Source organism: Plectropomus leopardus, chromosome 16 (assembly GCF_008729295.1).
Source record: "Plectropomus leopardus isolate mb chromosome 16, YSFRI_Pleo_2.0, whole genome shotgun sequence".
NCBI classification, from domain to species: domain Eukaryota; kingdom Metazoa; phylum Chordata; class Actinopteri; order Perciformes; family Serranidae; genus Plectropomus; species Plectropomus leopardus.
This window is the reverse complement of record NC_056478.1, coordinates 8,545,517-8,568,448: the sequence shown is the minus strand read 5'-3', so window position 1 is coordinate 8,568,448 and position 22,932 is coordinate 8,545,517. Positions and strand designations below refer to the sequence as shown.

The 22,932-nt window shown below is 39.9% G+C and overlaps 1 protein-coding gene across 2 annotated transcripts; it reads right to left on the bottom strand.

The window, feature by feature from the left end:
• Positions 1-854: 854 nt before the first annotated feature.
• On the bottom strand, positions 855-20,204 carry vegfab (vascular endothelial growth factor Ab). 2 transcript variants are annotated; one of them, XM_042504097.1, is made up of 8 exons: positions 19,499-20,204; positions 17,581-17,623; positions 16,208-16,404; positions 15,146-15,222; positions 11,284-11,316; positions 7,143-7,217; positions 5,554-5,697; positions 855-3,025 (listed from the first exon to the last, which is right to left on the bottom strand). In XM_042504097.1, the coding sequence occupies exons 1-8, from the start codon at positions 19,550-19,552 to the stop codon at positions 3,004-3,006; spliced, it is 645 nt and encodes a 214-aa protein (XP_042360031.1). In that variant the 5' UTR covers positions 19,553-20,204; the 3' UTR covers positions 855-3,003. The 2 variants fall into 2 exon arrangements, with proteins under 2 accessions (XP_042360031.1, XP_042360032.1); XM_042504098.1 differs by lacking the exon at positions 7,143-7,217 and having other exon boundaries at positions 19,499-20,197.
• Positions 20,205-22,932: the final 2,728 nt, after the last annotated feature.

Sequence of the window (22,932 nt, the reverse complement as noted above, 5' to 3'; positions counted from 1 at the left end):
AACATATTCTTTTGCTGTTGTTACATAATATTATTCTCACCTTATTAGTGATCCAGCCCAGTTGTCAGAAGGAAAAGTTGTTCATTTCTGCAAACCAAGAATACCTTACATTTGTTTCATACATATCATATCAACATTTCTAAAGTACAGGAATGTATGTGAGCTGACCTTATCATGGGGAGATGGAGCCGACGGAGGATGGAGTGACACCTAAGCAAACAACCGCCAAGCTGCGGACCACTGTTTGAAACCAACAAACAACAAAAAAACAAAATGAGTTGGGGTTTTTTTTTTGCAACTTCATTGTGGCACCAAAACTGGATATTTTAAGCCAAAACATGATCTTTTTCCAACCATAACCAAGTGTTCTTTTTTGTCCTAAACCTAACCACACGTTAACCGCAGCATTGTTGAAATGTTATGAAATGTAAAGTTTCAGTGTGTCCAGTACATAATGTATAAACGCTACATGTCTGTGGTTTGTAGAAAATGTACAGTGCCAACATTTATTCTGTCGACTGGGCCGAGTGATCGCAGTAGTTCTCAGAAAACGATGCCTTTCCTCCTTTGCTCCTAAGTGGTCGTCTACAGTTAGATTTCACAGATGAAGTTACTGCACACTGCTTCAAAGTGCCATTTTATTCATAAGGCTGAATATCTGTCTGTTTGTCATGAAAAGCGTGCAGGAATTTCTCGTTTCTCTGTTCTGCTTTCTTCCAGATTACATTCTGCAGGGATTCTTACTTAGACGTGTGAGTATCAACTTGTCGCACAAAAACATGGAAAACTCATGTTGCCTAATTAAACACAGCATTCACAACACAGCAACCTTTTCCTTATTTTATATAAAAACAATATAATCTGAAAATAAATATGCTTTACTGTTTTACATAGACACAGAAAACATGTTAATAGTGAAGAAGAGACAAAGAGCACTAATAATGAGGACTCTAAGACTGATGGCAGAAAGGATGCAGATCGTTATTCAGATTTAAAACGGTGGTGGTGTCGTGGTGGTGTACGCTCAGCTGCTAGCAGTAGTTCATTTGTAGTTGCATCTTGCAGGACGGAAAACACAGGCCCGCTACTTAAATACTTAAATACAACTTACTAACACCTAAACACAGATGTGCGCATCGGTAAATGCACCTGAACACACAATCATACACACACGTACACAAACACACAGATACACACATGTTAAAATCCTACACAGCACCCACATCCTTAGATAAGAGGGGCTGAAAAATTCAACTTGGTCTCACAGAAATGTGCAAAATGACCACATACTCTGAACATCGCATTACATGGTGGTGGCAGCACGTAATGTTATGTAAAAATTATGTGCACCACGGAAATGGTGCCAATGTTAAGTACAATAGGGTCCTTTGTTGTGGAGATCACATTAATTCCTCGTTCAAAGATGTCATGCAAAAGGTGGTGGTTAATGTAACGACCCCATAGGTGGATTAAAGAGCAAGAAAAATCCAACCATGCCTTTCTGTATGAAACAAACCTAGTTATTTTAACCGAAAAAAACTTTTTCTTTCCTACACATAACCTAATAGTTTTGGTGCCTTAACCCAACTGCTGTCTCAATAGTAATAAATGCAGTTATTTTTTATCCCAAAACAAAATCTTTTTCTAAACCACACACTTTTGGTACTTAAACCCACCAATGACACCATGTATTGCGGTTTTCAGAGGTTGTGGTCATTTCACGAATTTCTGTGAGATCACGTTGAAAAATCCAGAGATGTCATGAGTACACAAGTACAAATGATCCATTTAGGGAATGTTAACAAATCACTTTTGATTTTTTTGTTGTTTTTTTTGTATTTTTCGTAGAAAAGCACAGAAAGTCTCCATGCTGAGATTAGCCATCAGTGACATTCCACACGGGGGAAGATAGGACAGTCACAGGTACATAACACTGCATATATAAATAGACCAAATTAAATATGGGAAGAAGACTGAATACTGAAAATACTCTATAACATTATAAATTATCTAGAATGGTCTATGGCATACAGGGATATTAAGTTTGTACAAGTTCAGAGAAGAAGATATGTAATCAATGGATTCTGTATTGAGTTCAACAACTAACAAAACTACGTTGACAATCCCCTCTCCTGAAGAAAAAAGGAAACAAAAAATAATTTAAAAAGCACTCGAAAGATTTCTCAGTACATTTCGTGAGGCACAGTTTTTCAAATGGAATCAAACTACAGTATAGGATGTTTTCAGTGGTTTTCATGTAGGACATAGCAAAAACATTAGATGCTATATTGATAACCAGTATCCCTTTAAAAATATATGGCACTCTGGAGTCTCTTCTCCTGCAAGCTGATCACAACAATGAATTTGTGTTAGTCCATGTCAGTCCTGCAATGTCCTCAAAGGAAAGGAGGCGATATCATGTAGAGACAGATTCGTCTGTCCTGTTCGTCTTGCTGCCTTCTACTCCAAAAGTAAAAGCAGACATTGTCCGACGAAAATCCATCCATCATTTTTGAGTGCGCTCCCATGTCCTCTTCAGCCTCACCCGCTGTTTTAGCAGTTAAATATATCTTAGATTGAGAGGTTTTGCAATTTCATGATTGACACACAACCACAGTAGAGACTCATATCCAGTGAAGTAATTGCATACAATGAATTGACAACATGACTACACCTGCATCGCAAGCCCGTTAGAAATGCAAAACCACATGGCGGCTATTTGCTTTTTGTCAAATGATGGGTTATTTGTTTCTGTAGCAGCATAACAATTCTGTACTCGTTTTTTTTTTTTTTTTTTTCTATCATGGTCTATGTACACACAGATATACAGTGGGAGGAAACTTCAGTTCAGTCTTTCTTAGTGTTCTCTCTCAGTCAGTCCAAGGGGAATGCTTTCCACAGAAAAGAAGAGCTTACGGTTCAAAGGTCAAAGTGCTGTGCTGTGAAATATCTCTATCTCTACATCTCTTCCTTCATCTTGTACATCTGGTGCTGCCACTTCTCTCATCTCCTCGGCTTGTCACATCTAAACAAGAAGGAAAGAGTAAACAGTTATTAGAACCAGGAAAAAACAGGCTGTAGATAGGTGTGTCCTTCGGTCTCCCTCTCAGACATAAACACATTTAGAGCCAAAGTGACGGTGTTACAGTCATGATAGCTGCCACAGTACTCTGTAAGCTTGTGTAACTGGGTCACATATCGCTGCAATAACTTTTTGGCCACTTGGGGGCAGCGGAAACAAGCTGTGAACACAACATTAATATATTATCACCTCTTAAGGTTGATAAGGTGAATGTGTTAGCGAAGTTGATTATTTACTAGGACTGTCAACATTAACACATTCATCGCAATACAATTACCATCTGCACATAACGCGCTTTTTTCTCTAATCGCGTTAATTGCTTGTCTTTCAAGAGGCTGTCCTGGGCTGAGATTTGAAGCTGTCAGCTAGCTTCTCAGGAAGGGGGCGAAAAAACGCCCCAAAGTTAGGCTAAATTTTAACGATGGAAAAACAACATGGTCATTTTACAGGGGTCCCTTGAACACTGACCTCAAGATATCTGAATGAAAATGGGTTTGCTGGGTCCCCATGAGTCTCCCTTTTACGGACGTGCCCACTTTATGCTAGTCCCATGCTGTTTTTGCTGCCATTTGTTTCATTATCAAGACAATCTGGTAAGTATTGCCCTACACTGTCAAAATGGACCTCACAACGATTTTGCAATGCAAAATAACTGAATTTAAAACGTGATTAAACTACTATATATATATTATAACTCACCAAAATTAAGAGATGTGGTGAGATTGGTGAGAATATATTATACTACAATTAACTATTAAAATTCAGTAATTAATTGCGATTTTAAATAAGTAAGAAAGAACGTAGGAAAACGTCTTGGTTAGGGTAAGAAAAAGATTGTGGCTGGAATTCACCCCGTCAGTCAACTAATGTGACAAAATAACTCAACGGTGACTTTTAGTTTCACACGGGACACAAACGTCGATCACCTGGGTCAAAGTCCTGTGCTTGTTAGACTCATCTAACTCCCCTCCCACCCACCTTCAGTGAACTTTCTTACACTTTATGCTACATCTCTTGTTTGTAATCTCTAATAATGGTGCATTTGGGTTTACATTGGAGTTGGCTGAAAGCCTTGTGTGTCTCATATAGACACTAGAGGCCGCACTGCATGTTTTAATTTGACGCAGGGGGCTGCTGACGTAGAGGACCACTGCCCCGAGTTTTTAAACACCCTGGGAGTGAGAACAGGCTGTGTGGGGACTCCCCGAGAAGAATTGCTCTCTGGGGACTCCCCTGAGAACTACATACCTTCAGTACCTTTTGTATTTGCACATCCAAAGCAACGCTGAAGTGGCCTAAGTTGGCTCGCGGTTGGTGTAGTAACAAGACACTAAAAGGCATTGCCATTGTTGCATATAGGCTTAGTAAAGCCAGGAATTCCCCTTTGGTCCATTGTTTGTTTTTTTTCTTCCATTTTATTCATTACAGGCTGTTGTTTGTGTTTTGTGTTGTCTGTCATTCACACGGCTAATGGGTTTTTAAAATTGGTGGTTACTGGTGCTGTTTTGGCTCGTGTACCAACTCTGAAATAGGAGCTAAAAAAGTCCCTACAGACAGTGTTCTAGGAATCACGAACATCCTTAGTTCTTGCAATGCAAACACAACAAAAAGAGCAGTTCTTAAACTATGAAAAAGTTCCTCCAATCCAAAAACGCCTAGAGAACTACACTAGCACGTATTTGTACTCATTATGCATTTCCAGGCCAGAGGACCATTTTTTCACAGGTTCACAAAATCCTTTTTGCTGCATCTACACTGCAAGAACTTGAAGCGGTCGTAGTTTCTGAAATGCCATTTTGAGGGACTTTTTAAGCTTCTATTTCAGAGTAGGTACTCTCCCCAAACAAAATGAACTATGAGTGATGTAAGTGTACGCTGATAGGTCCAAACATCATATGTGTACGTTTATTGGTCGAGTACAGCCGATACAGCACAGGCGACCGCCATCTTTAAAAACCCATTAACCACATAAACAACAAATAACAAAAATGCAAACAACATATTGTAACAAAAAAAGAAATAAAACACGGATAAATGGATCAACGGTGAAGTCCAGGCTTTACTGAACACACAGGCGATGATGGAAATATATATTTTTCACTTTCACTCAAAGGGAAAATGACTTTGCTAAACCAACGGCTGGCCGGCTTACAGTACGTCAATTCAGTGTTCCTATTGGTGGTGTGAAAGCAAAGCAATCAGATTGCTTGATTTGAGCTATTTTCAACTATCCCAAATGGAGTTATGCACAAAAAACATTTGTTTGAGACAGTTTTTGTTATTGTAGGCAACTGCAGTGATATAATGGGGGACGACAAACGCTTTGTGATGGACTCCAAGTTCACAAAGTTTTAGTAATTTGCATTTTTTACAAATGATGAAGTGGTTTTAATTGTTTTTTTCCTTTAGCGACATAATCTGGAAGTACTGCTTTCACTTTGCTTAATGCTTTATTAACCGACAGCACTTACTTGCAGGTCCTCTCGTTGAGCTCTAGCAGGCGTTCTTTACAGTATTCGTCTGTGTGTTTGCAGGAGCACCGGCAGGTCGCTGGATCCTGCACGAACAAACGCTTTCTCCTCTCCGAGCAGTGTTCACAACATGGCTCACAGACACTGGACAGACAGAGAGAGACAGAGATGGGAGGGAAGAGGGAGAGAGAGAGGATGATTACCACAGTGTACCATAACTGCCCATAAGAAAGGTCGCCCTTAGGTCAAGCTTTTCGTACGCCCCAGTTTGCTCTTCAAAGCCGCTGCCAGACAAGTTGTACTGCATGTGACAGTTGGGTAGTATTGCATACAGGTTCCCACAGAGCAGGCAAATATTCAAGCAGTAAAATTACCCTCCCCTCACGCCCCCCGAACTCTCCCGCGTTGATTGGACCACTCACAAATACCTTTTATGTGATAGACATGCAGTGAGCAAGGCTCTGGTTCATGCAACACAAAACGACACGTATTGCCTTTGAACTGCGGGTCAAAGATTTCGCTCTCACTCTTGCAATCTCTTTATAAAGAAGACTCAAGGGTCTGCTTGGTGCTCCGTTAAGAAAGGTTTAATTTTATTGAGTAAAAACTGCCAACTACGTTTCCCACACATTAGATTCAAAACAGAGGCTCAGATTTACATCTCAAAGTACAAATTACAAATGAACACACAGACATGTATTCTTTCACAGTATGAAGAAACATGAGATCATCTATATATTATTTTTTGATAAAATATGGGTGCTTTTATATAGTTTCAGAGACAAAAAGACAAAAACACAAACAGTACTTTGCTGAAAAGAAGGGAAAAAAAAAGCACTAGATAGCCATCACTTATGTCTTTACATTACATAAAAAGGACCAGCATTATGAGAACGATGGCAAAACCTGTTTGCGGAGATGAAAAGAACAAAGAGTGGAAAGAAGACGGGTACGAGACACAGCAAAGCGCCACAGACTCAACACAGAACACAGGGCCGTGATTACAATCCTGGTGATCCCAAGCATAGATACCAGAACAGTATGAGCCGGTCTGCAAAGCCATGCTGGCGGTGCTGTGATCTTGTTTCAGTAGAAGGTTTGAGTTACAGCTAACAGCCAATCTGTTTATTCCAGCTTCTTTTAAACGTGTCCATTATCAATCAGAAACCTGGATATCGGACAAGATGTTAGGAGCAACTCTACTGTATCTCATCCCAACCATCGAGGCCCATAGAGAGAGGTATTTTTGCAAACAGGGGGCTGGGAAGGTTGGGGGGAGATTAGATGGGTATTTTGACGGGTGGAGATGGGTTATGGTTCATATTTCGTGATGCAGGATATGGTAAGTCTAATGTGCTTTTGTAGTTATCACCGTTATGTAAAGTTTTGCTTAAGCTACGTTAGCGAAACGCGTTAGCTTAGACACTGATGCTCTGACGAGACAGAGTTAGGGACAATACACAGAAGCAACATGCCAACTGATGTGGCTGCGAAATTAAAAGGGGCAAATGAGCTCCTCCCAAATGAGCTTAATTATGAGAAGCGCAACACTCAGGTGCAGGTAGGTGGAGAAGGCGGAGCTGACATACGCATCGTGAATTGTTTTGTCGCGGTTTTTCTTTCGTTTTCTCTTTTGGCCTTTACCCTTGCCTTTCCGGGGTTTTCTGGAAGAGAAAGAGGACAAGGCAGAGAAATGCCTGAGAGACTGAGGAGAGAGAGATGGACTGATGTGTCAAGAAATTTAAGATTCTTAAAACCAATACGGATTAAAGGCAATTTTTTTCTATAAATTAAATAGCAATCAGTCATTTAAAACAGGATATTGTTTAATTTGATTCTAGTTACTGATTGGCTTGTTTCAGATAATATCATATAATGAGAAAGGTAGTTATGATACACCTAAAATTACCCAGGTGTTTGAGTGAGGGATGCACGAAAAAAACAACCACCTGATACTTTGTTGAACAGTTAAAGTCAACAAAAAATATTTTTTTTAAGTGAGGAGGCAACCAGTGATATGTGTCTTGATTTTTAAAGCTTTAACCCTTTAAAACATGGAGCGGCACTTTTCTCGTGCGGCTTTCAAACACCTTTTACAAGTATTTGAACCTGGAGCAAACTGGTTCAATTTCTTTCAAAAGCATGGAGGAAAAAAGGCAATTAATAACGTTGTAAAATATTCCACAAATTGCAAGATAACAGATTTAAGGAGATATTGAAAAAAAGAAGACATAAGTTAAGGAAAATGTCTATAGAGACAAAAAGAACAAAAAACAGGGAAATTATTGTAACTACCACTATGTTTATAATCATCATAACATATTTTATTTTATTGATTGTTTTTCAGGTGATTTTCTCATACTTTTTTTAACTTTTTGTTAATTTTTCAATCACTTCACCTCGCCAATTTGCTCTGGGTCCAAAGGGTTAAAGAAAGACACAGTAACGTAGCTTACTGTAGGTGGTTTCCACATATGTAGGTTGTGAATGTGATAAATATCAAATGTTCCTTGTAAAAACCTGGTTTATTGTCTACCTTGGGTTAAAAAAAATCATTTTTTCTAAATCAGCACAATGGCTTTGCAGGCTGTTTAATAGATCAATAGTTGGAGTTTTGGCTCGGCTGGCTGTTCTGAGATTTCCCCAGATGGATTGAGGACAATGAACTTAGACTTAACCAAAAGTACATCTTTCAACCTATCTGGGTCAACTCTTTATGGCTGATTCAACGTGTTTCAGACCACAGCACAATAAGAACGAGCCTGTAAAGCATACACCTGGAGTTTCACAGGTGCAGGCTGGATTAAAATATCAGGATGCGTGTTCAACAACAAGCTGGGCTGCACAAGCTTTTGCTGTCCAAGATGTATACAAGTACACAGAAAACTTCTCAAATACTCAGATAGAGACGTTGCATTTCTCTGTGGACATTCAATCATATATTTCCATATTTTTTTACATCAGAAAAACTTTGGAATGGTAAAACAAACTCTTTTAACCTCGCCATAATTGGTTTCTGCCCCAGTCTTAATTCTCTTAATCCAGTCACATATAGGGTTCACTTTGGAAACCTTAGAGATCCGTCAAAACACAACTTTTTTTTCTTACTTGTTATCTAACAGCAGGTTGCATCTTCAGAGTTATTTCCTGATCTCATAGATGTCCGTTTTCTGCCTCCAATGATAACATGTTTTTTCAGTAAAAGTGAATGTTAAAATCCAATATTGCCACGGACTGAGCCGCTCTAGTCTTTTATTTCTTCTGGAACGTACATGGAGTTTGCTGCACGGGTCATGGAAGTATCTGGCTCAGTCTGTGTTAATATTGGATTTACATGTTGGTTTTGCCGCGGGCAAACAGAACCCGATACTGGATGGGTTAGAAAAAAGAAAACTGGTGAGCAAATTCACAAAGAATGGACTGCAGCCGCTGCTAGCACCAAGAATTGTGCATCACTTGCAACCGCTATCTGCCCCGTCTCAGGGTCCAACTGAAGAAGATACTGGGCTGATGATATTACAGCACACAAGCCGATGAAGGTTTGCTTGTGAATGCAATTTGATCTTTTTTTGTCTGACTGTAATTATCCATGTGACAAAGTTTATATACGTTGCCTTTGTGCCAAGAACATAGCAGGCAGAACAATGACAGAGCAAAAAAAACCAACAAGATCCAGATGCATTCTTAAAACTTCAGGAAAGAGATTTAAATGTGAGATTTAATATCCCATTCTATTAGTGTGCTTTAGTTACCACTAATTCTCTCGAGATGCTAACAATATCACTGTAACTGCGTGTGGCTATTAGTGCTGATCTTTGTGAATTGGAGTATTTTTGGGCCACTAGGCAGGTTTCCATTACAGATTTGCACGATATTTTAGAAATGTCAATAAAAAACTATTGCGAGATGACTGCGTTTCCATTAAAAGATATTATGTCACTTCTCTTGTGATGTGCAAATTCTCCTCTCACAATAATATTCCAAGAAGCATGGCGATGGATGTTCAAAACATTAGCAGGTTTATTTATATTGCAGCCACCGCACTAGCCGTCATTATTTCCAATCAAAGGTGACATAGGCATGTCTTGTGAGCAGTAATGGAAAGGCAAGCCCCTTATACGTGAGATTTCTGTGAGGTGATAGTCCACGATTTCATAGAGGAATTGTGGATTCAAAACTTTTGGATGATCCGCTCAACTTTTCAAGAGTTATGCGATGCAATAACACCTCTTGTAGTGACTCTTTGTTGCACATCATGTGACCTATAAAAGTGAAAAAAGTGTTTCTTTTGCAGTTTTGCAGAATATAGCCTTTTCAAATCCCCTGAAATACTACCTTATGCAAGACTTTTGTGAAAATTGACGTTTCCATGATGTGTACTTGGGCACAAAGGTGCTATGAGCTAAATACTAACATCAGCAGAGTAACTATTCACAATGCTAACCTGTTGATGTTGAGCAGGTATGTTCACCATCATAGCTTAGAGTGTTAGCAAGCTAACATTTGCTTATTAGCATTAAACACAAAGCGCAGCTGGGGCGGATGGGAATGTCAGTAGTTGTGCAAGTATTCAGTCATGAACCAAAGGAGTTTTGATGTAATGATGAAGCTACATGAGAGGTCAGGGGATCGGCTATTACAGTTCAGCCTCTGCACACCATGTATGTGATTCAAATTTCATGACAATCCATCCAAAGGTGCTGCTGTAGCTCAGAAGCAGCTGGGTACCTGATGACAAATAAGACGCTGTTCATTCCACAGAACAGGATGAGCCTGATGTGCCGTAAATGTAAGAATTTCCTCTTTTACTTGTTCCCACATCAGGTCCAGTGTCTCTGTTGACGTCGACAGTTAACAAGTTTCACAACCTCTGCAGGATGACTCACCCCAACAGACCTCCGGTGACCTGCCCCTACTGAGAGGTCAGCGGCCGACGCTAAAAGTATGAAAGCATCAGAAACTGAAGTTGAACGACCCTAAGAACATCACTTTGTAGACGCACGCCACTCATAAACAGTTACGACAAGGTCAAAGAGGAGGTCTCAAAACTAGCCTTTATCTGTGTGACAGATGACCTTACATAAAACCAAAATACAACCACCCTGCAATGTAAAGATATTATCGACTCTTCACAGAAGGAGAATTTAAGGGTTTAAATGACCCTTTGCACACTCACTTATGTTACCTATGAAGGGAAGAACACTTAAGCAAGGACCATAAACACAAAAGTTTAACCGCTCTTCAAAAACAGTGTTATCTATATCAGAGCAACCAGTAAGAGGAGTTAAGTGGGATGCAAACAATAAAGAAGAGATGAGAGGAATGTAAAGATGAGATAGAAAAGAGAGGAAAGGTGTAAAGGACGAGTACTGAGAGGGCAACGACCTCATCAAGTGTCACTCATTCACTTGAGCGGATTTGGCTGGTATTCCCCGTGTTTTATGAGAACTGCATGCTAACCTCAGCATGACATGATCTCATATAGTATCTTGTCTTTTGATTAAATATTATGGAGTGTTTTGGGTGTGTCTGTGAGGAAAATGGAGTGAGAAAATTACAGAGTTAAGTGAGACAGAGCACATGGGATAATGTCGGGAAGGTCGAGAGTTACAGACGACTGAGAGTTTGTGTGCAGAGCAGAACAGAAAAAAGATCAAATCTCAAGTTGCCATTGTTTCCCCCTAAAAAAAAAACCCCTCAATTTCCATGCAGAAAGAGTTCTGTACTCACTTTTCTTTCTGTTCTTTCACTTCTTTCTTTAACCTGAAAGGCAGGAACAAAACAACACGACATTAGATCACAGCACGCTGTTGTTTCCCAGTAAACAGATACTTATCAAAAATCATCAGAGATCTGAGGCTCATTATCAGCACGGGTGGGCTCGCATCATTTTATTTCATTGCAATACGTCATCGCCTTTTACCAGAAACTCTGATTAAAAAAGATCTTTCACTTTCAATCGTTCAGTAAATGAAACAGATTTGTTAGGAAATAATGCAGTGTACACACACTCTCACAGACAGGCACACAAAGGGGTGTGTTCACCGACGGATACACACACATACAAACAGGACTACAATAGCAGGCTGTCAGGTTCATTTCACTTCTCGCCCATGTGACGACACTTGCGATAACACAATGTGGAGCAATAAATTTGCTGGCAGACTCTGGAGACAAATGTTAGCCAAAAGTGTTAGGAAACAGTGTTTCATTCAAAAAGGTCATGGAGGCACAGCCAAGTTTCTATTTGAAATACTGCTACAATGATTTACACGAGCAAGCTCAATAAAGCATGACGGTACATGTATGTGTGCATATATGTACATCATCAGAGGATGACTCAAACCTGTTGGCTTATACATACTGCATGCTGTAGATTGCATGCATATGTTTAAGTATATGGAGAGGTGACAGAAGATTACTTTTACTTGGAATTTTCAAACTTGGACCATATTTACAGTGTTTTGTGTTTTAGTGACTAATGGGAACAACAGCTTTTCAAATTGGTCCAGTACTGAGCGACAGACCTTCGTACCATCAAATGCTTCTTTTTTGTCACTGACAGGATCAGCTTGTTATTCTAATTGTCTGAAAACATTAAGATAAGGATCCCTACAAAAAAATGACCTTTTTGTTAAAGACTAAGATCCTTTTTTTAAACCAGAAACTCCACTGAAAAAAACAGTGATTTTAGCTTATATAGAGTCAGCATATTTTCACATCCAACTAGGTGAGTTATGGGATTACTTCTATCCAACCAAAGAAAGCAACTGTTTTGAACAGAGGAAAGACAAACCAAGATGGTATTGGCAGTTGTATTTTGTTTCAGTCAACCTTGAATGAAGTCTGTTTTAAAATGAAAAAAATGATGTTTATTTAAATGGAGTTTCGGTTGTTTCTGGTTAAACAAAAAGATTCAGGCTTAAATTCGATTATAGTTTGAATAAAAGTATTGCAGCTTTAACAATTAAACGACTCAAGCCTCAAAAATACTTAATAGGCAGGATGACTGTTTAAAGAACGTTAAATTTGATATTTGATTCACTGCAAGCAGTACCGAAACGGTACAATCGCTATTGATACTCTTATAGTAGATTTAATTTTATGTGGCCACCATTCTCGCTGTGGATTCAAATAGCCATCCTGTGCATGAAGCATTCACTGGAAATATGCAGGATGTAGTCCATCTTTACTGTTTGTAGTTTTATCTCATTAGCCTCATCTCAACAACCTCACTCTTAACTGTTTTGGAGCTATATAAAGTTATAATGTTTTTAGTACAAACATGGACAGGAAATAACACCAGTGCCCCAAAATTTCACCAGTTCATTTACTTTACACCAGTGGTTGTAAATCATGTTGCATACTATTTGTTTTTCTGACAGAAATATTTTGGCAGTGACTTGATTATCTACAGCCAAATTGACTGTATGCCATTCCCAGAGCAAAACAGTGAAGTCAAACATTTTATAGAGCCACCAAATACATTGATCACGCCTCTAAGACTTTATGGAGGTGCTAAAAGTTTATAGCTACATCTAAATGGTTTTATAGTCAAATATTGTGTCATCACAGACAGTAGTAAGTTTAGACCGACACCGTTTCATAGCCAGGGGCCCTCCAGACACACTGCTGCTGCTTCACTAAAGAAAACACAAGCATATTCCAGATCTGATAGCCCAAAAAAGAGAAAGCTTGGTCCTCGGCCAATAGTCCTCCCAGCAATGTTTGTTTGCTTTTTAGATTTCCCATAATTTAACGTGGGAGGATGATGGATGTCCTCTTTCTGTGTTGCTGTGTAGCAGTTTACTAATTCATGTCTCACAGCACAAATCTCAGCCAATCATAATCAGATTTCACAAAAGATTGGGAAGCGATGCATCACACCACTACATCCTTCAACAGAGGCCAAAGAGCAGGAAAACGTGACATATTAGTTAATGATTGATCCAGATGGTGACATTATCATTTCTAGAAAATGATATGAGGATGAAATGCTTTCTTTTTCCTTGTCTCATTTTTGGGAGGCATCGGATTCTGTTGTGACAGATTGGAGGGTAACTTCCGTATTTGTCAGCCGGGACCCTATTTTCCAGTGTTTTCTGTCTAATTGGCTAATGGGGACCACAGTTTTTGAAATTGGTTCAGTATTGAGCAATACTGCTGTAACACAGGCTGCAATGTAAGCACTTTGTGAAATCATGCACTGCTAAAGTATGTCCTCTCAAAGTGCTTGTTTTTGCCACTGATGGGCTCAGATTTTTATTCTAAGTGTCAAGATATTATGGAAAAGATCACTGCAGAGATCAACCTTTTTAATAAAAAAAGTGAGATCCATTTTCTTTAACCAGAAACAGCCCTAAAATTGCCATAACCAAAATCACCAGAGTCCATTTAAATAAACATTAATCTTAGCATGTAAAGAGCCGGCATATTTTCACATCTATCTGAGTGAACTGAGGGTTTATTTTAACCGAATCAGAGTTGTTGTCAGAACAGTGGAAAGATGAACAAAGACAGTTTTTGTGAGTTTTATTTTGTTTCTGTCAGCTTTGAATAAAATGTGTTTTACAATGGTAAAATTACTTTTTATTTAAATGGACCCTGGTGTGTTTGGCAATGGTGATTTTGAGGCTTTTTGGGTAAAATCTTACTATTAAACAAAAAGGTCTATCTCTGTAGGGATCATTCATAATGTTGTCAGACAATTAGAATAATAATCTGAGCTTGTCATTGACAAAAACAAACACTTTCAGCGGAAGTATATTGAGGATGTACATTGCTACAGTGGTAACATTGCAGCTTGTTTTGCAATTGTTGGCTGCAGCCCTGTTGCTCAATACTGCACCACTTTCAAAACGGTTGTTCCTGTTAGTCACTTAGATACAAAAACACTAAATAATAGAGTCCAGGTTGAAAAATACTGGTATTACCTTTTAATACCATCACAAGAACATGTCACTAATCCTGCATTAGTTGCAACCCTTATCTTTTTTTATTTTTTTTTTTACAAGTTACAATAGATTATATTAGCTGCCCATCAAAACTAAAGACTGAATAACAAACTGATCCATAAAGTATATAAATGACTGTACCTCCAGTCTAAGCAGAAGAAATCACCTTACTGTGACTAGAGGCCACTAAAGGGACACACAGTACTTATCTCAGAGATCAATAACTAACGCTATCACACCTATGTGGTCCAAGGAGTGACCTCCACATGCCACAGGCGGAAAACAAAGGATTAGGCAGCACTGCACTCACACAAATGTATCTCCTTTACTTGAGCAATGTGATGGAATGAGGATAAACTGAAGCAGCATGGAGGATGTGTGCCGGGATGTGCTTAAACCCGCTTGGGTCTGTTTAAGATCAGCCAAGTTAGAGAAGCAGAGATAAGATACGAATCCACCTGATATGCATCTGTTAAATGTGTCAGAGGCAAACAGCGGACCATAACTTTACATGACGTGTTTGGTCGACCTCTGCTCTGCCACACAAATGTGTAGCATTAATTGTTTTATTTTTTTTTTTGTGTGTGTGTGTGTGTGTGTGTGTGTGTGTGTGTGTGTGTGTTTGGGGGTTTTCTTACCTACACTCACATGCGCTGTGTTCTGTAAAACTCATGAAAATATCATTTTGTTGCCTTTGGGGTTTTATTCTTTTAATCTGTCAAAAAAGAAGAAAGAATAATTACCACAGATTTGAATTAAATAAACATCAATCTACAGAATTCCTAAACTTCTTGCTTTCAGAGTTTCAGTCATAGCACTCAAAAAATAGACGGACAAAGGTAGACGGGTAAAGGCCCTGACACACCAGGCTGATGGTCGGCCGTCTGTGAGCGTCTGTCGCCCAAGATCTTGCAGTGTGTCCTGCACTGTTGGCACTAGTTGGCCACTTTCAGCTTTTTCAGCAGATTTATGTTGAAGCAGCATCAGAGCTGGCAGAGCCCATCGGTGAATAAAATCACTCTGATTGGCAGTTTAATGGCACGAAAGGGGGAATCAAAGTGACAAAACAAACAAAAAAAAAAACAGCTAAAGTCGAAAGGGCATGAGACTAAAACAAACTTGTTATACTACAAAGTTTCCCACACAATCATTTAATTGTGGCAGCCTGCCATGATTAAAACATCTGCTGCCCCAAATAGATTTTCTATTTTTTGGAGCTGGATTGGTCATTAGTCAAGCCTAGTCAATTTTATTTATTAAGCCTATTATCACAAATCAAAATTTGCCTCAGAGGGCTTTGCAGCATACAACATCCCTCTGTCCTCAGACTCTCACACCAAAACTTGAAAAGCAGGGGGTATAAATTAAAAAGGATAAGTCTAAGGTTGATGTTTGCCCAAAGGTCACACCTGAGTAACCTTTGAGCAAACAGCAAGGACACTTGGATTGACCAGAAGAACACTTGTGCCAACCAGAAGGGCACTTGGAGGGCTCTGTGCTGATCAGTGGGACACTTGAGGAGCCCATGTGCCCCTCTGCTGTGACATATGGGCAAAAATAAAGTGTCAATCTGTCCATTTAGGGCGCACACAAATCACAACAACACGTCATTTTAAAAGAAACAGCAAAAAGGGCCCTACTACTCCCACCCATGAACCCCACTGCACAAATAAAAAGCTGATGTAAGTAATGCTGCTGACCTCCATTGTAATGTTATAGCTGGATGTTGGCATGCACTGCAGCATCTCATCGTTGCAGCAGCCGGCGCAGCGCGTCAACACCACACAGGACGGGATGAAGATGTGCTCCACCTCCTCTGGATACTCCTGCAGAATCTCCACCAGCAGCTCCCGAGGCTTACACAAACTCTTGTTGTATACCTCCATTAAAGGGATCACTGGAAGACACAGTCACAGTGCACAAGGGTTATAAAATGGCAGCGGTGCTTTAGTCTAAACCACAAGGCTCTTGAATTCTAGAGCAGTAACAATAACACACACCTAAACGGAGAATTAAAAACACTGGCAGACTCACAATGGAGACAAGATGAATCACATACATGCACACACACGTTTCACTTTCTGAGTCCATTGAGAACCATTTGATTTATAGAGATTCACCTAATGTTATTTTCACTTAACCCTAGGGGGGAATCTCAGAGAGAAAAAAAAAACAGGGAAAAACTATATTTACAATTATCATAAGTACATATTTTTAATTATTTTTAAAATTATTATTATAATTTTTAGAGGCAATTTTTTCTGGGTTACCCCCCCCCTTTTTTTTTTTTTTAACTTTCTTTTTCTTTTTTTTTTTTACTAATTCTAATGTAATTTTCTTGTACCTTTTTTTTTTTTTTTTTTTTTTTTACTACTTTCTTGCTAATCTGGGGGGGGGGGGGGGGGGGGGGGGGGGGGGGGGGTAATTTCTTCTTTTATATCTCATCCACTTTTCTCACCCCATTCCTAAAGCTTCACCTCTCCCCCCCTTACAGTTTTTCACCTTCAGTCTACTCCCCCCTCTCTCTCTCTGTCTTTGCAGGAGTTCTGCTCTTGAGAAAGATATTAGCACACAGACAGACAACACCTCCAAAAAATCGCTCAGAGCCTAAAACAACCCCCGGGCCTGACAGCCCTCTGGAGAGCCAAGCTAAATATACTGAGCCTGAACAATATCATGAAGTTCAGCTTCTGATTGTCCAAATTAGATTGGGCAATGACTGGGATTGTGCAAAAATGAAATTGTGGGCCAAGAGGGTGAAATTCCATTCTATAAAAGAGTCTGGTCACCATAACATTTCCCCAGCTTAACCTCAAACAAGAAGGAATGCACGCCCGGGATGAAAACGTCAAAGAGTTGAGATTTAAGGGTGCCCTCATTTACTAAAAGGGGGAGTTCAGGGGAGCTGGGACAAATCTGGCCTGGGTCAAGCTATGCAGTTGTCCACCAGGAGGCGATAACTTCCCTTTAATGTCAAGGTGAACCTCAAACCAGTCCTTTTCCTATTTGGCTGTGTGCCAGCCAGGGAGCCCATAGCAGGCTGTATTCCCACGGTGCCCTGTGGGACACCTACCGTCATGTGGACCTCTTTCTGTTTCCTTCGGTATGTGGGCGCTCTGCAAGGAGGGGAAAAGAGCAAGCTGTTAGCGACAGTAGGTTGTGCAAGAGCTCAGAAAATGCTGCCCTTTACTTATCCACACAGTTGCGCAAAGAATATATTTACATTTTGACATGTCTGAAAACCACATAATGCATTTTATCTTGGACTATGCACAATATAGGGGGCAGTGACAGGCAAATTTCCATACTATGTTATAGAGAAGCACTGAAAAAAATATATCAATACAGTTTTTAAGATCTGATTCTACACTACATGTGGGTTTATGTTCATGAAATGTTAATTAAAGTTCAGCCAAAATACTTGAATATTATAAAATAAAGCATAGACCTTTTTAATGAAGTTACCTGCACTTCATGTTTATATAGTCTGCTATATGTGGTGTATAAAGCTTTATTTATATGGCCGAACGTCTGACCACAACCTGTCAAACAGGCTGACCTAAATCACGACATCAGCTACGTGACAAAACTCATTAAACTGTTAAATTAGTCGTGTTTTTGTTTCAGTTACCAGACCTCTCATGTGTGCCTCCGCCGCCTCTTGGCAACGCGGATTAATAACTATCGCCATTAAAACCGGTAAGAATTTCAGCCTGCTACTTTCCCTCACAGGGGGGCAGCCTGTCATCACACCAGTCGGACCACAAAGGATTATTGGCAACTTTCCATCCGTGCGCGCATTACGCACAACTTTCTGTCGCCTGCGCACAACCGCGCGCGACCTCCTTCTCTCTCTTTCTCTCAAATAGAAGCGCGCGCCACTCGCGCAACATCACGCCAATATTGCGTGAGACCCGGCTCTGCAGCACCGACTTGTCCTCAGTGAAAGTTTTTTTCTCCTTAATGAAAAGTTAAAAAAAAGAGGGTCTGCGTGAGAGGGTGTCGCAGTCTCCTCCCCCTTTCTGGTGGCGTGAGGGTCCAACCTTGTGGGCTGGGAGACCCCTCCAAAACACTACATACTGTATTAATAATGGCAGGGTGTCAAGCTGCGAACACCGGTCCCTAAACCGATGATAGGCCGACTGGTAATGAGCAGTTGAGACAGCATCCTGATACTATTCAGCGTTGACTGGGAGGGCTTAGCTGTCATTAAATCAACCAGTTAGATGAATAAACACTTTACTGGAGTCTGGAGGAGAGAGGTGTTTCATTAACTTTGGGTGAGATGCTCAAGAGAAAACTGCTTTCTTTGAGGTGGCAAATAATCCTCTAAGTCCAATCATGTTGCTGGAAAAATTGCAGCCTCCCATTGAAGTGGTGCTATTTTTTTCCACTATAGGAAACCTTTGCTCAAAGCCTCCCTTGGAGGCACTGCACTTGATTAATGATTATATGGAAACCGATTTACGGTGCGCTCTCATACAGCCATTAAAATTCTCGCGCTATCTTGAATAATCTGTGAAGTAACGCTTGTTTTGTTCTCCAAACTAAAAATGTGAGTGTGAAATTTGCTCCTTGTTGAGGCTGGAGAGCAGCGTCAGGAGTGAACCTGCTCGCGTCCTAATTCCAAATGGAGCCACTGCGCCTTTAAAGCGTAATAATATCTCCAAGGTGGTTTTAGAGCAGGCCTGAAATCACACCACCGTCAAACTTCACAACATTATTTTTTAAAATCATCACATTTGCAAGACAAAAAGGCGCACCACCCACGAGTGTGTGGGCTTGGTGTATATAGTGTCGGCTTTGCGTAATGGCTGTTTAAATCTCCCCAAAGCCACTAAACATTTCAGCTTGTTTAAACACGAGCGATGACCTAGCCAGAGGAAAGACAAGGACAAGCTACACATTAATGACCAGTGCGCTACATTACGCAAATAGAGGTCGGTTGGTGTTTTGTGCTCTTTTTGTCCAGTCTGAAACACATGACTCACCTTGACAGCTGACAGCGTCAAAAATAATAGTGTCAAACTGTCAATAAAGTTCATTGTGTTGGCAATCCAATCCAAAAAGGCAGGCGACGTTTTAAAATCCAACAGGCCAATGTGGCGATTTGTCCTCAAACATGAAGTTTACAACAAGTACAAACAACAACAACAACACAAGTGGACCGGCTCAAACTTCTCTAAATAAGGGGCAGGGGGTCGTAATGGCAGATCCATGTTGGTCCCGTGGTCGGAGAAATCCTTTGCGCATAACTTCTCAACTGTTGCCAATGATTTTCAAAATATCCAGAAAAACGAGAATCCAAGAGGCAAGACGTCTCACATTTTTCCGCAACAGACCTTTATTTTCCTGCAATGGAATCCACATTACAAAAATAATCCCATGCTTGTTGCGCCAGCCGTCTCCAAATATCTGTCCATTGGAAACTTGTAGCCTTCTCCTATGTGCAACTTGAATCCATGGACCGGGATGACGTTCAGTGAAACCGCGCTGCGAGATCGCTCGTCACACAAAACTTATTCTGCCTATTTGCGTTGTCTGTTTTACTCCGCTGTCACTGCGCACTAAGCAGGTCAGTCCTCTCCATTAACAGACCGCGTCCACCTCTGTCTCCGTCTCTATACTGTGGCTGTGTGTGTGTGCAGCAGCCGGAGACTTTGGGTGATTGGTCGATCATTAAAGCATGGTAGGTGTGTCCTCTATGGGCCGATATACAGCAGTGCGCGTTGCTCTGAAGTCCTCTTCAAAAAAGTTTCACCCATTAAACATCGACTCATGTGACCGCATCACCAGCAACGCTATTAAAAGCTGAGTGCGCCGGTCTATTTTTATTGATTTGTTATATTCGAGGGAAAATGAAACTAGGGCATCCTTAATATTGTGATATGTTATACTTGTGCCACCGGCTGAAATATCATCCACTGTTTCCATGCTTCCAAACGCATTTCATCATCTCCACATGTCGGGTGCAGGCTGCGCATGATCAAAGATGCGCAATCTAATAATATACAAAAACTGTAGCGGATTAGCACACGAATACTATATACACAATATGACCTTGGATAGTCACATTTCCTTCGCGATGACTGATATAGAATATCATTTTAAAAATGGTTAAAATGTTTATTCACTCTGGCAAAGGTAAGGCGAGCGCCACACCTTCATCTCCAGCTGCTCTGGCGATATTAGGGCAAATATTTCCCAGTCTTGTGTCTACTCGAGTTTCTGCTCCAAATACCCACAATTTGCCTGAACAGGAGAGCGTGTGTGCCCGGACACGTAGCCTATACGTCTGTGCGTGCGTGCGCCGTGCAACGTTGGCCGCGCCAGTCATGAGTCGCGCCGGTCAGTGCGCGCCAGCACGCACGCACTCATGGAAAGTAGGAGTATACGCGCGTCGTGACTTCCTCCGTGTCAGTTCACTGACGGAGAATGGAAGAAGCCACCTGACCGGCTGCGTTCTCGTCAGGGTCTCCTTTTTCTCCTTCGAGCAACAGCTGAAACATCACGGTGAGGATGAGGAGGGAATACAGAGGAAAAGGGAAACAGAGAGAGACTGTTCCTCTCCCCCCTTCATCTCTTTAATCATGTCTTTCTCATGCACCTTTGGCCCAAGTTACATTTAGAGAAGAATCCTAGTGGACAGGATTTTTTGTGTCTGTAAGGGTCGAGAGGGGGGTCCAGAGAGGTCCAACAATATCTGTATACAAAGTTCAGTCTTTCAAAAGATTTATTCAAAAATGTACATGTAGTTATGGCACAAATTCTATTAGCATTTTAAAAAAATTAACAAATTAAAACAAAACTAAACTCCTTTTTCCCCATTTACAGCCCTTTTACATGCACTGTTTTTCAAGCCATTTGAATAATAGATTTCCTTACAATCTGCACACCATCTGGGGAAAAGTAAACAGTTGTGGGGGGGGGATCATTCTGTAAAGCCTACATCCTATTTTCAGGGTGCCCACACATTGTCATTGTCTAAGTTTTAAAACTTTTCTAGGACTTTTCAAGTCTCATGATAAAATTTCAATTTTGGAAAAGCATGCACTTCTGTGTCTGCAGCAGTTACTGGATCAGTTACAGTATGCAATTTGCTTCCAATAAACACAGGTGATGCTGAAACTATATATATATAAAGTATAGTATAGCCCTTACTTCTGACATATTAGCGCTACATAAAATTCATTGTTATGTTAAATTTCGTGGAAGATTTTCCCCTGAATACTACTGCAACAATGACTTTTATTACAAAAAACAAAGTTCCATAACTTTTTGAAAACTTTCAGTGATTTTTACAAGTTTCATGACTTTTTCAGGCCTGGAAAACAAGATTGCCACATTTGAATTTATTCTCTTGTAATCTGTGCTGCTATAACTGCTAATCAAAGATCCACAACAATGCAGAGTAAATTTGGTCTTCAAAATCTGAATTGAATATTAAGCCATAAGAACAACATTTACTCAATTATATCCGATTTTTGGGAGGAATGGCATAGGAGGAAAAACAAAATGAGCGTATATTACTATCTGAATGACACAAAGTTGAACGTATTTTTAAAAATTTAAAAGAATTAGGGTTTTTGGGAAAACATTCAGGGCTGGAGCCCCAGAGGCCACCCCAACGCTGCGCCCCTGTGGTTGGCTCACAGCTAACTGCCTTATATACAGTTAAGTCTATAGCAATGCATTTAAGTCTATAATTCAATTATTTGTATGTCAAATAAGAAAGGTAATTAGTAACATCTGATGAATGAATAAGTGGAGTGAAATATAAAGTAGAAATACTCAAGTAAACCTAAAAAGAGAACCTAAAATGCAGAATTTGGATAAATGTGCTACTTGAACATGTTTAATTTATTTGGCTTAATTAGGGAAAATTAACTGTTTCTGTTTTTTTCTATTTTTCTTTTTAAGTCAAAAGTTATTTTTATTGTAAAAATAACTAGAGGTAAAATAAACATTAAAATGAAACATTTTCATTTAGTAACATTTGTTTGAATGCTTCTTTATCTGATTTAAATTATGACCTAATAGTTAAAAAGTCTAACCAAAAATAAAAGGCACTTGGATGGTGTGTGCAGAACACAACTTGCAGAAAGATATCCACACACTAACTTGCAAAAATAATGATTTTTATGCAACATTTTGTAACTACACCTTCATCAGGCAGACAGTTTGCCTGATCAATGTCTAATTACCCACATTACCCACGTTTCATCAGAATCATTATTTCTGCAAGTTAGTGTGTGTGCAGGAGTTTTTCTGCAAGGTTCGTTCTGGCAACTGTTTGGAAATTGAAAAGTTTTCTTTTGTCCTGACTTCAGCGGTGTAGAAAACAGGGCCATGATTATCTCAAACACATTTTAACTTCTTAAAACAATATAATGTTAACCATTTTTAAACAACTGATTCAAATTCT

Coding starts and splice junctions, on each gene's coding strand:
- vegfab (XM_042504097.1), bottom strand. CDS start 19,552: ATGAACTTTATTGACAGTTTGACACTATTATTTTTGACGCTGTCAGCT. Junction 17,624..19,498: donor TGACGCTGTCAGCTGTCAAG/GTGAGTCATGTG, acceptor CCCTCCTTGCAG/AGCGCCCACATACCGAAGGA. Junction 7,218..11,283: donor GTGAAAGAACAGAAAGAAAA/GTGAGTACAGAA, acceptor TTTCTCTTCCAG/AAAACCCCGGAAAGGCAAGG.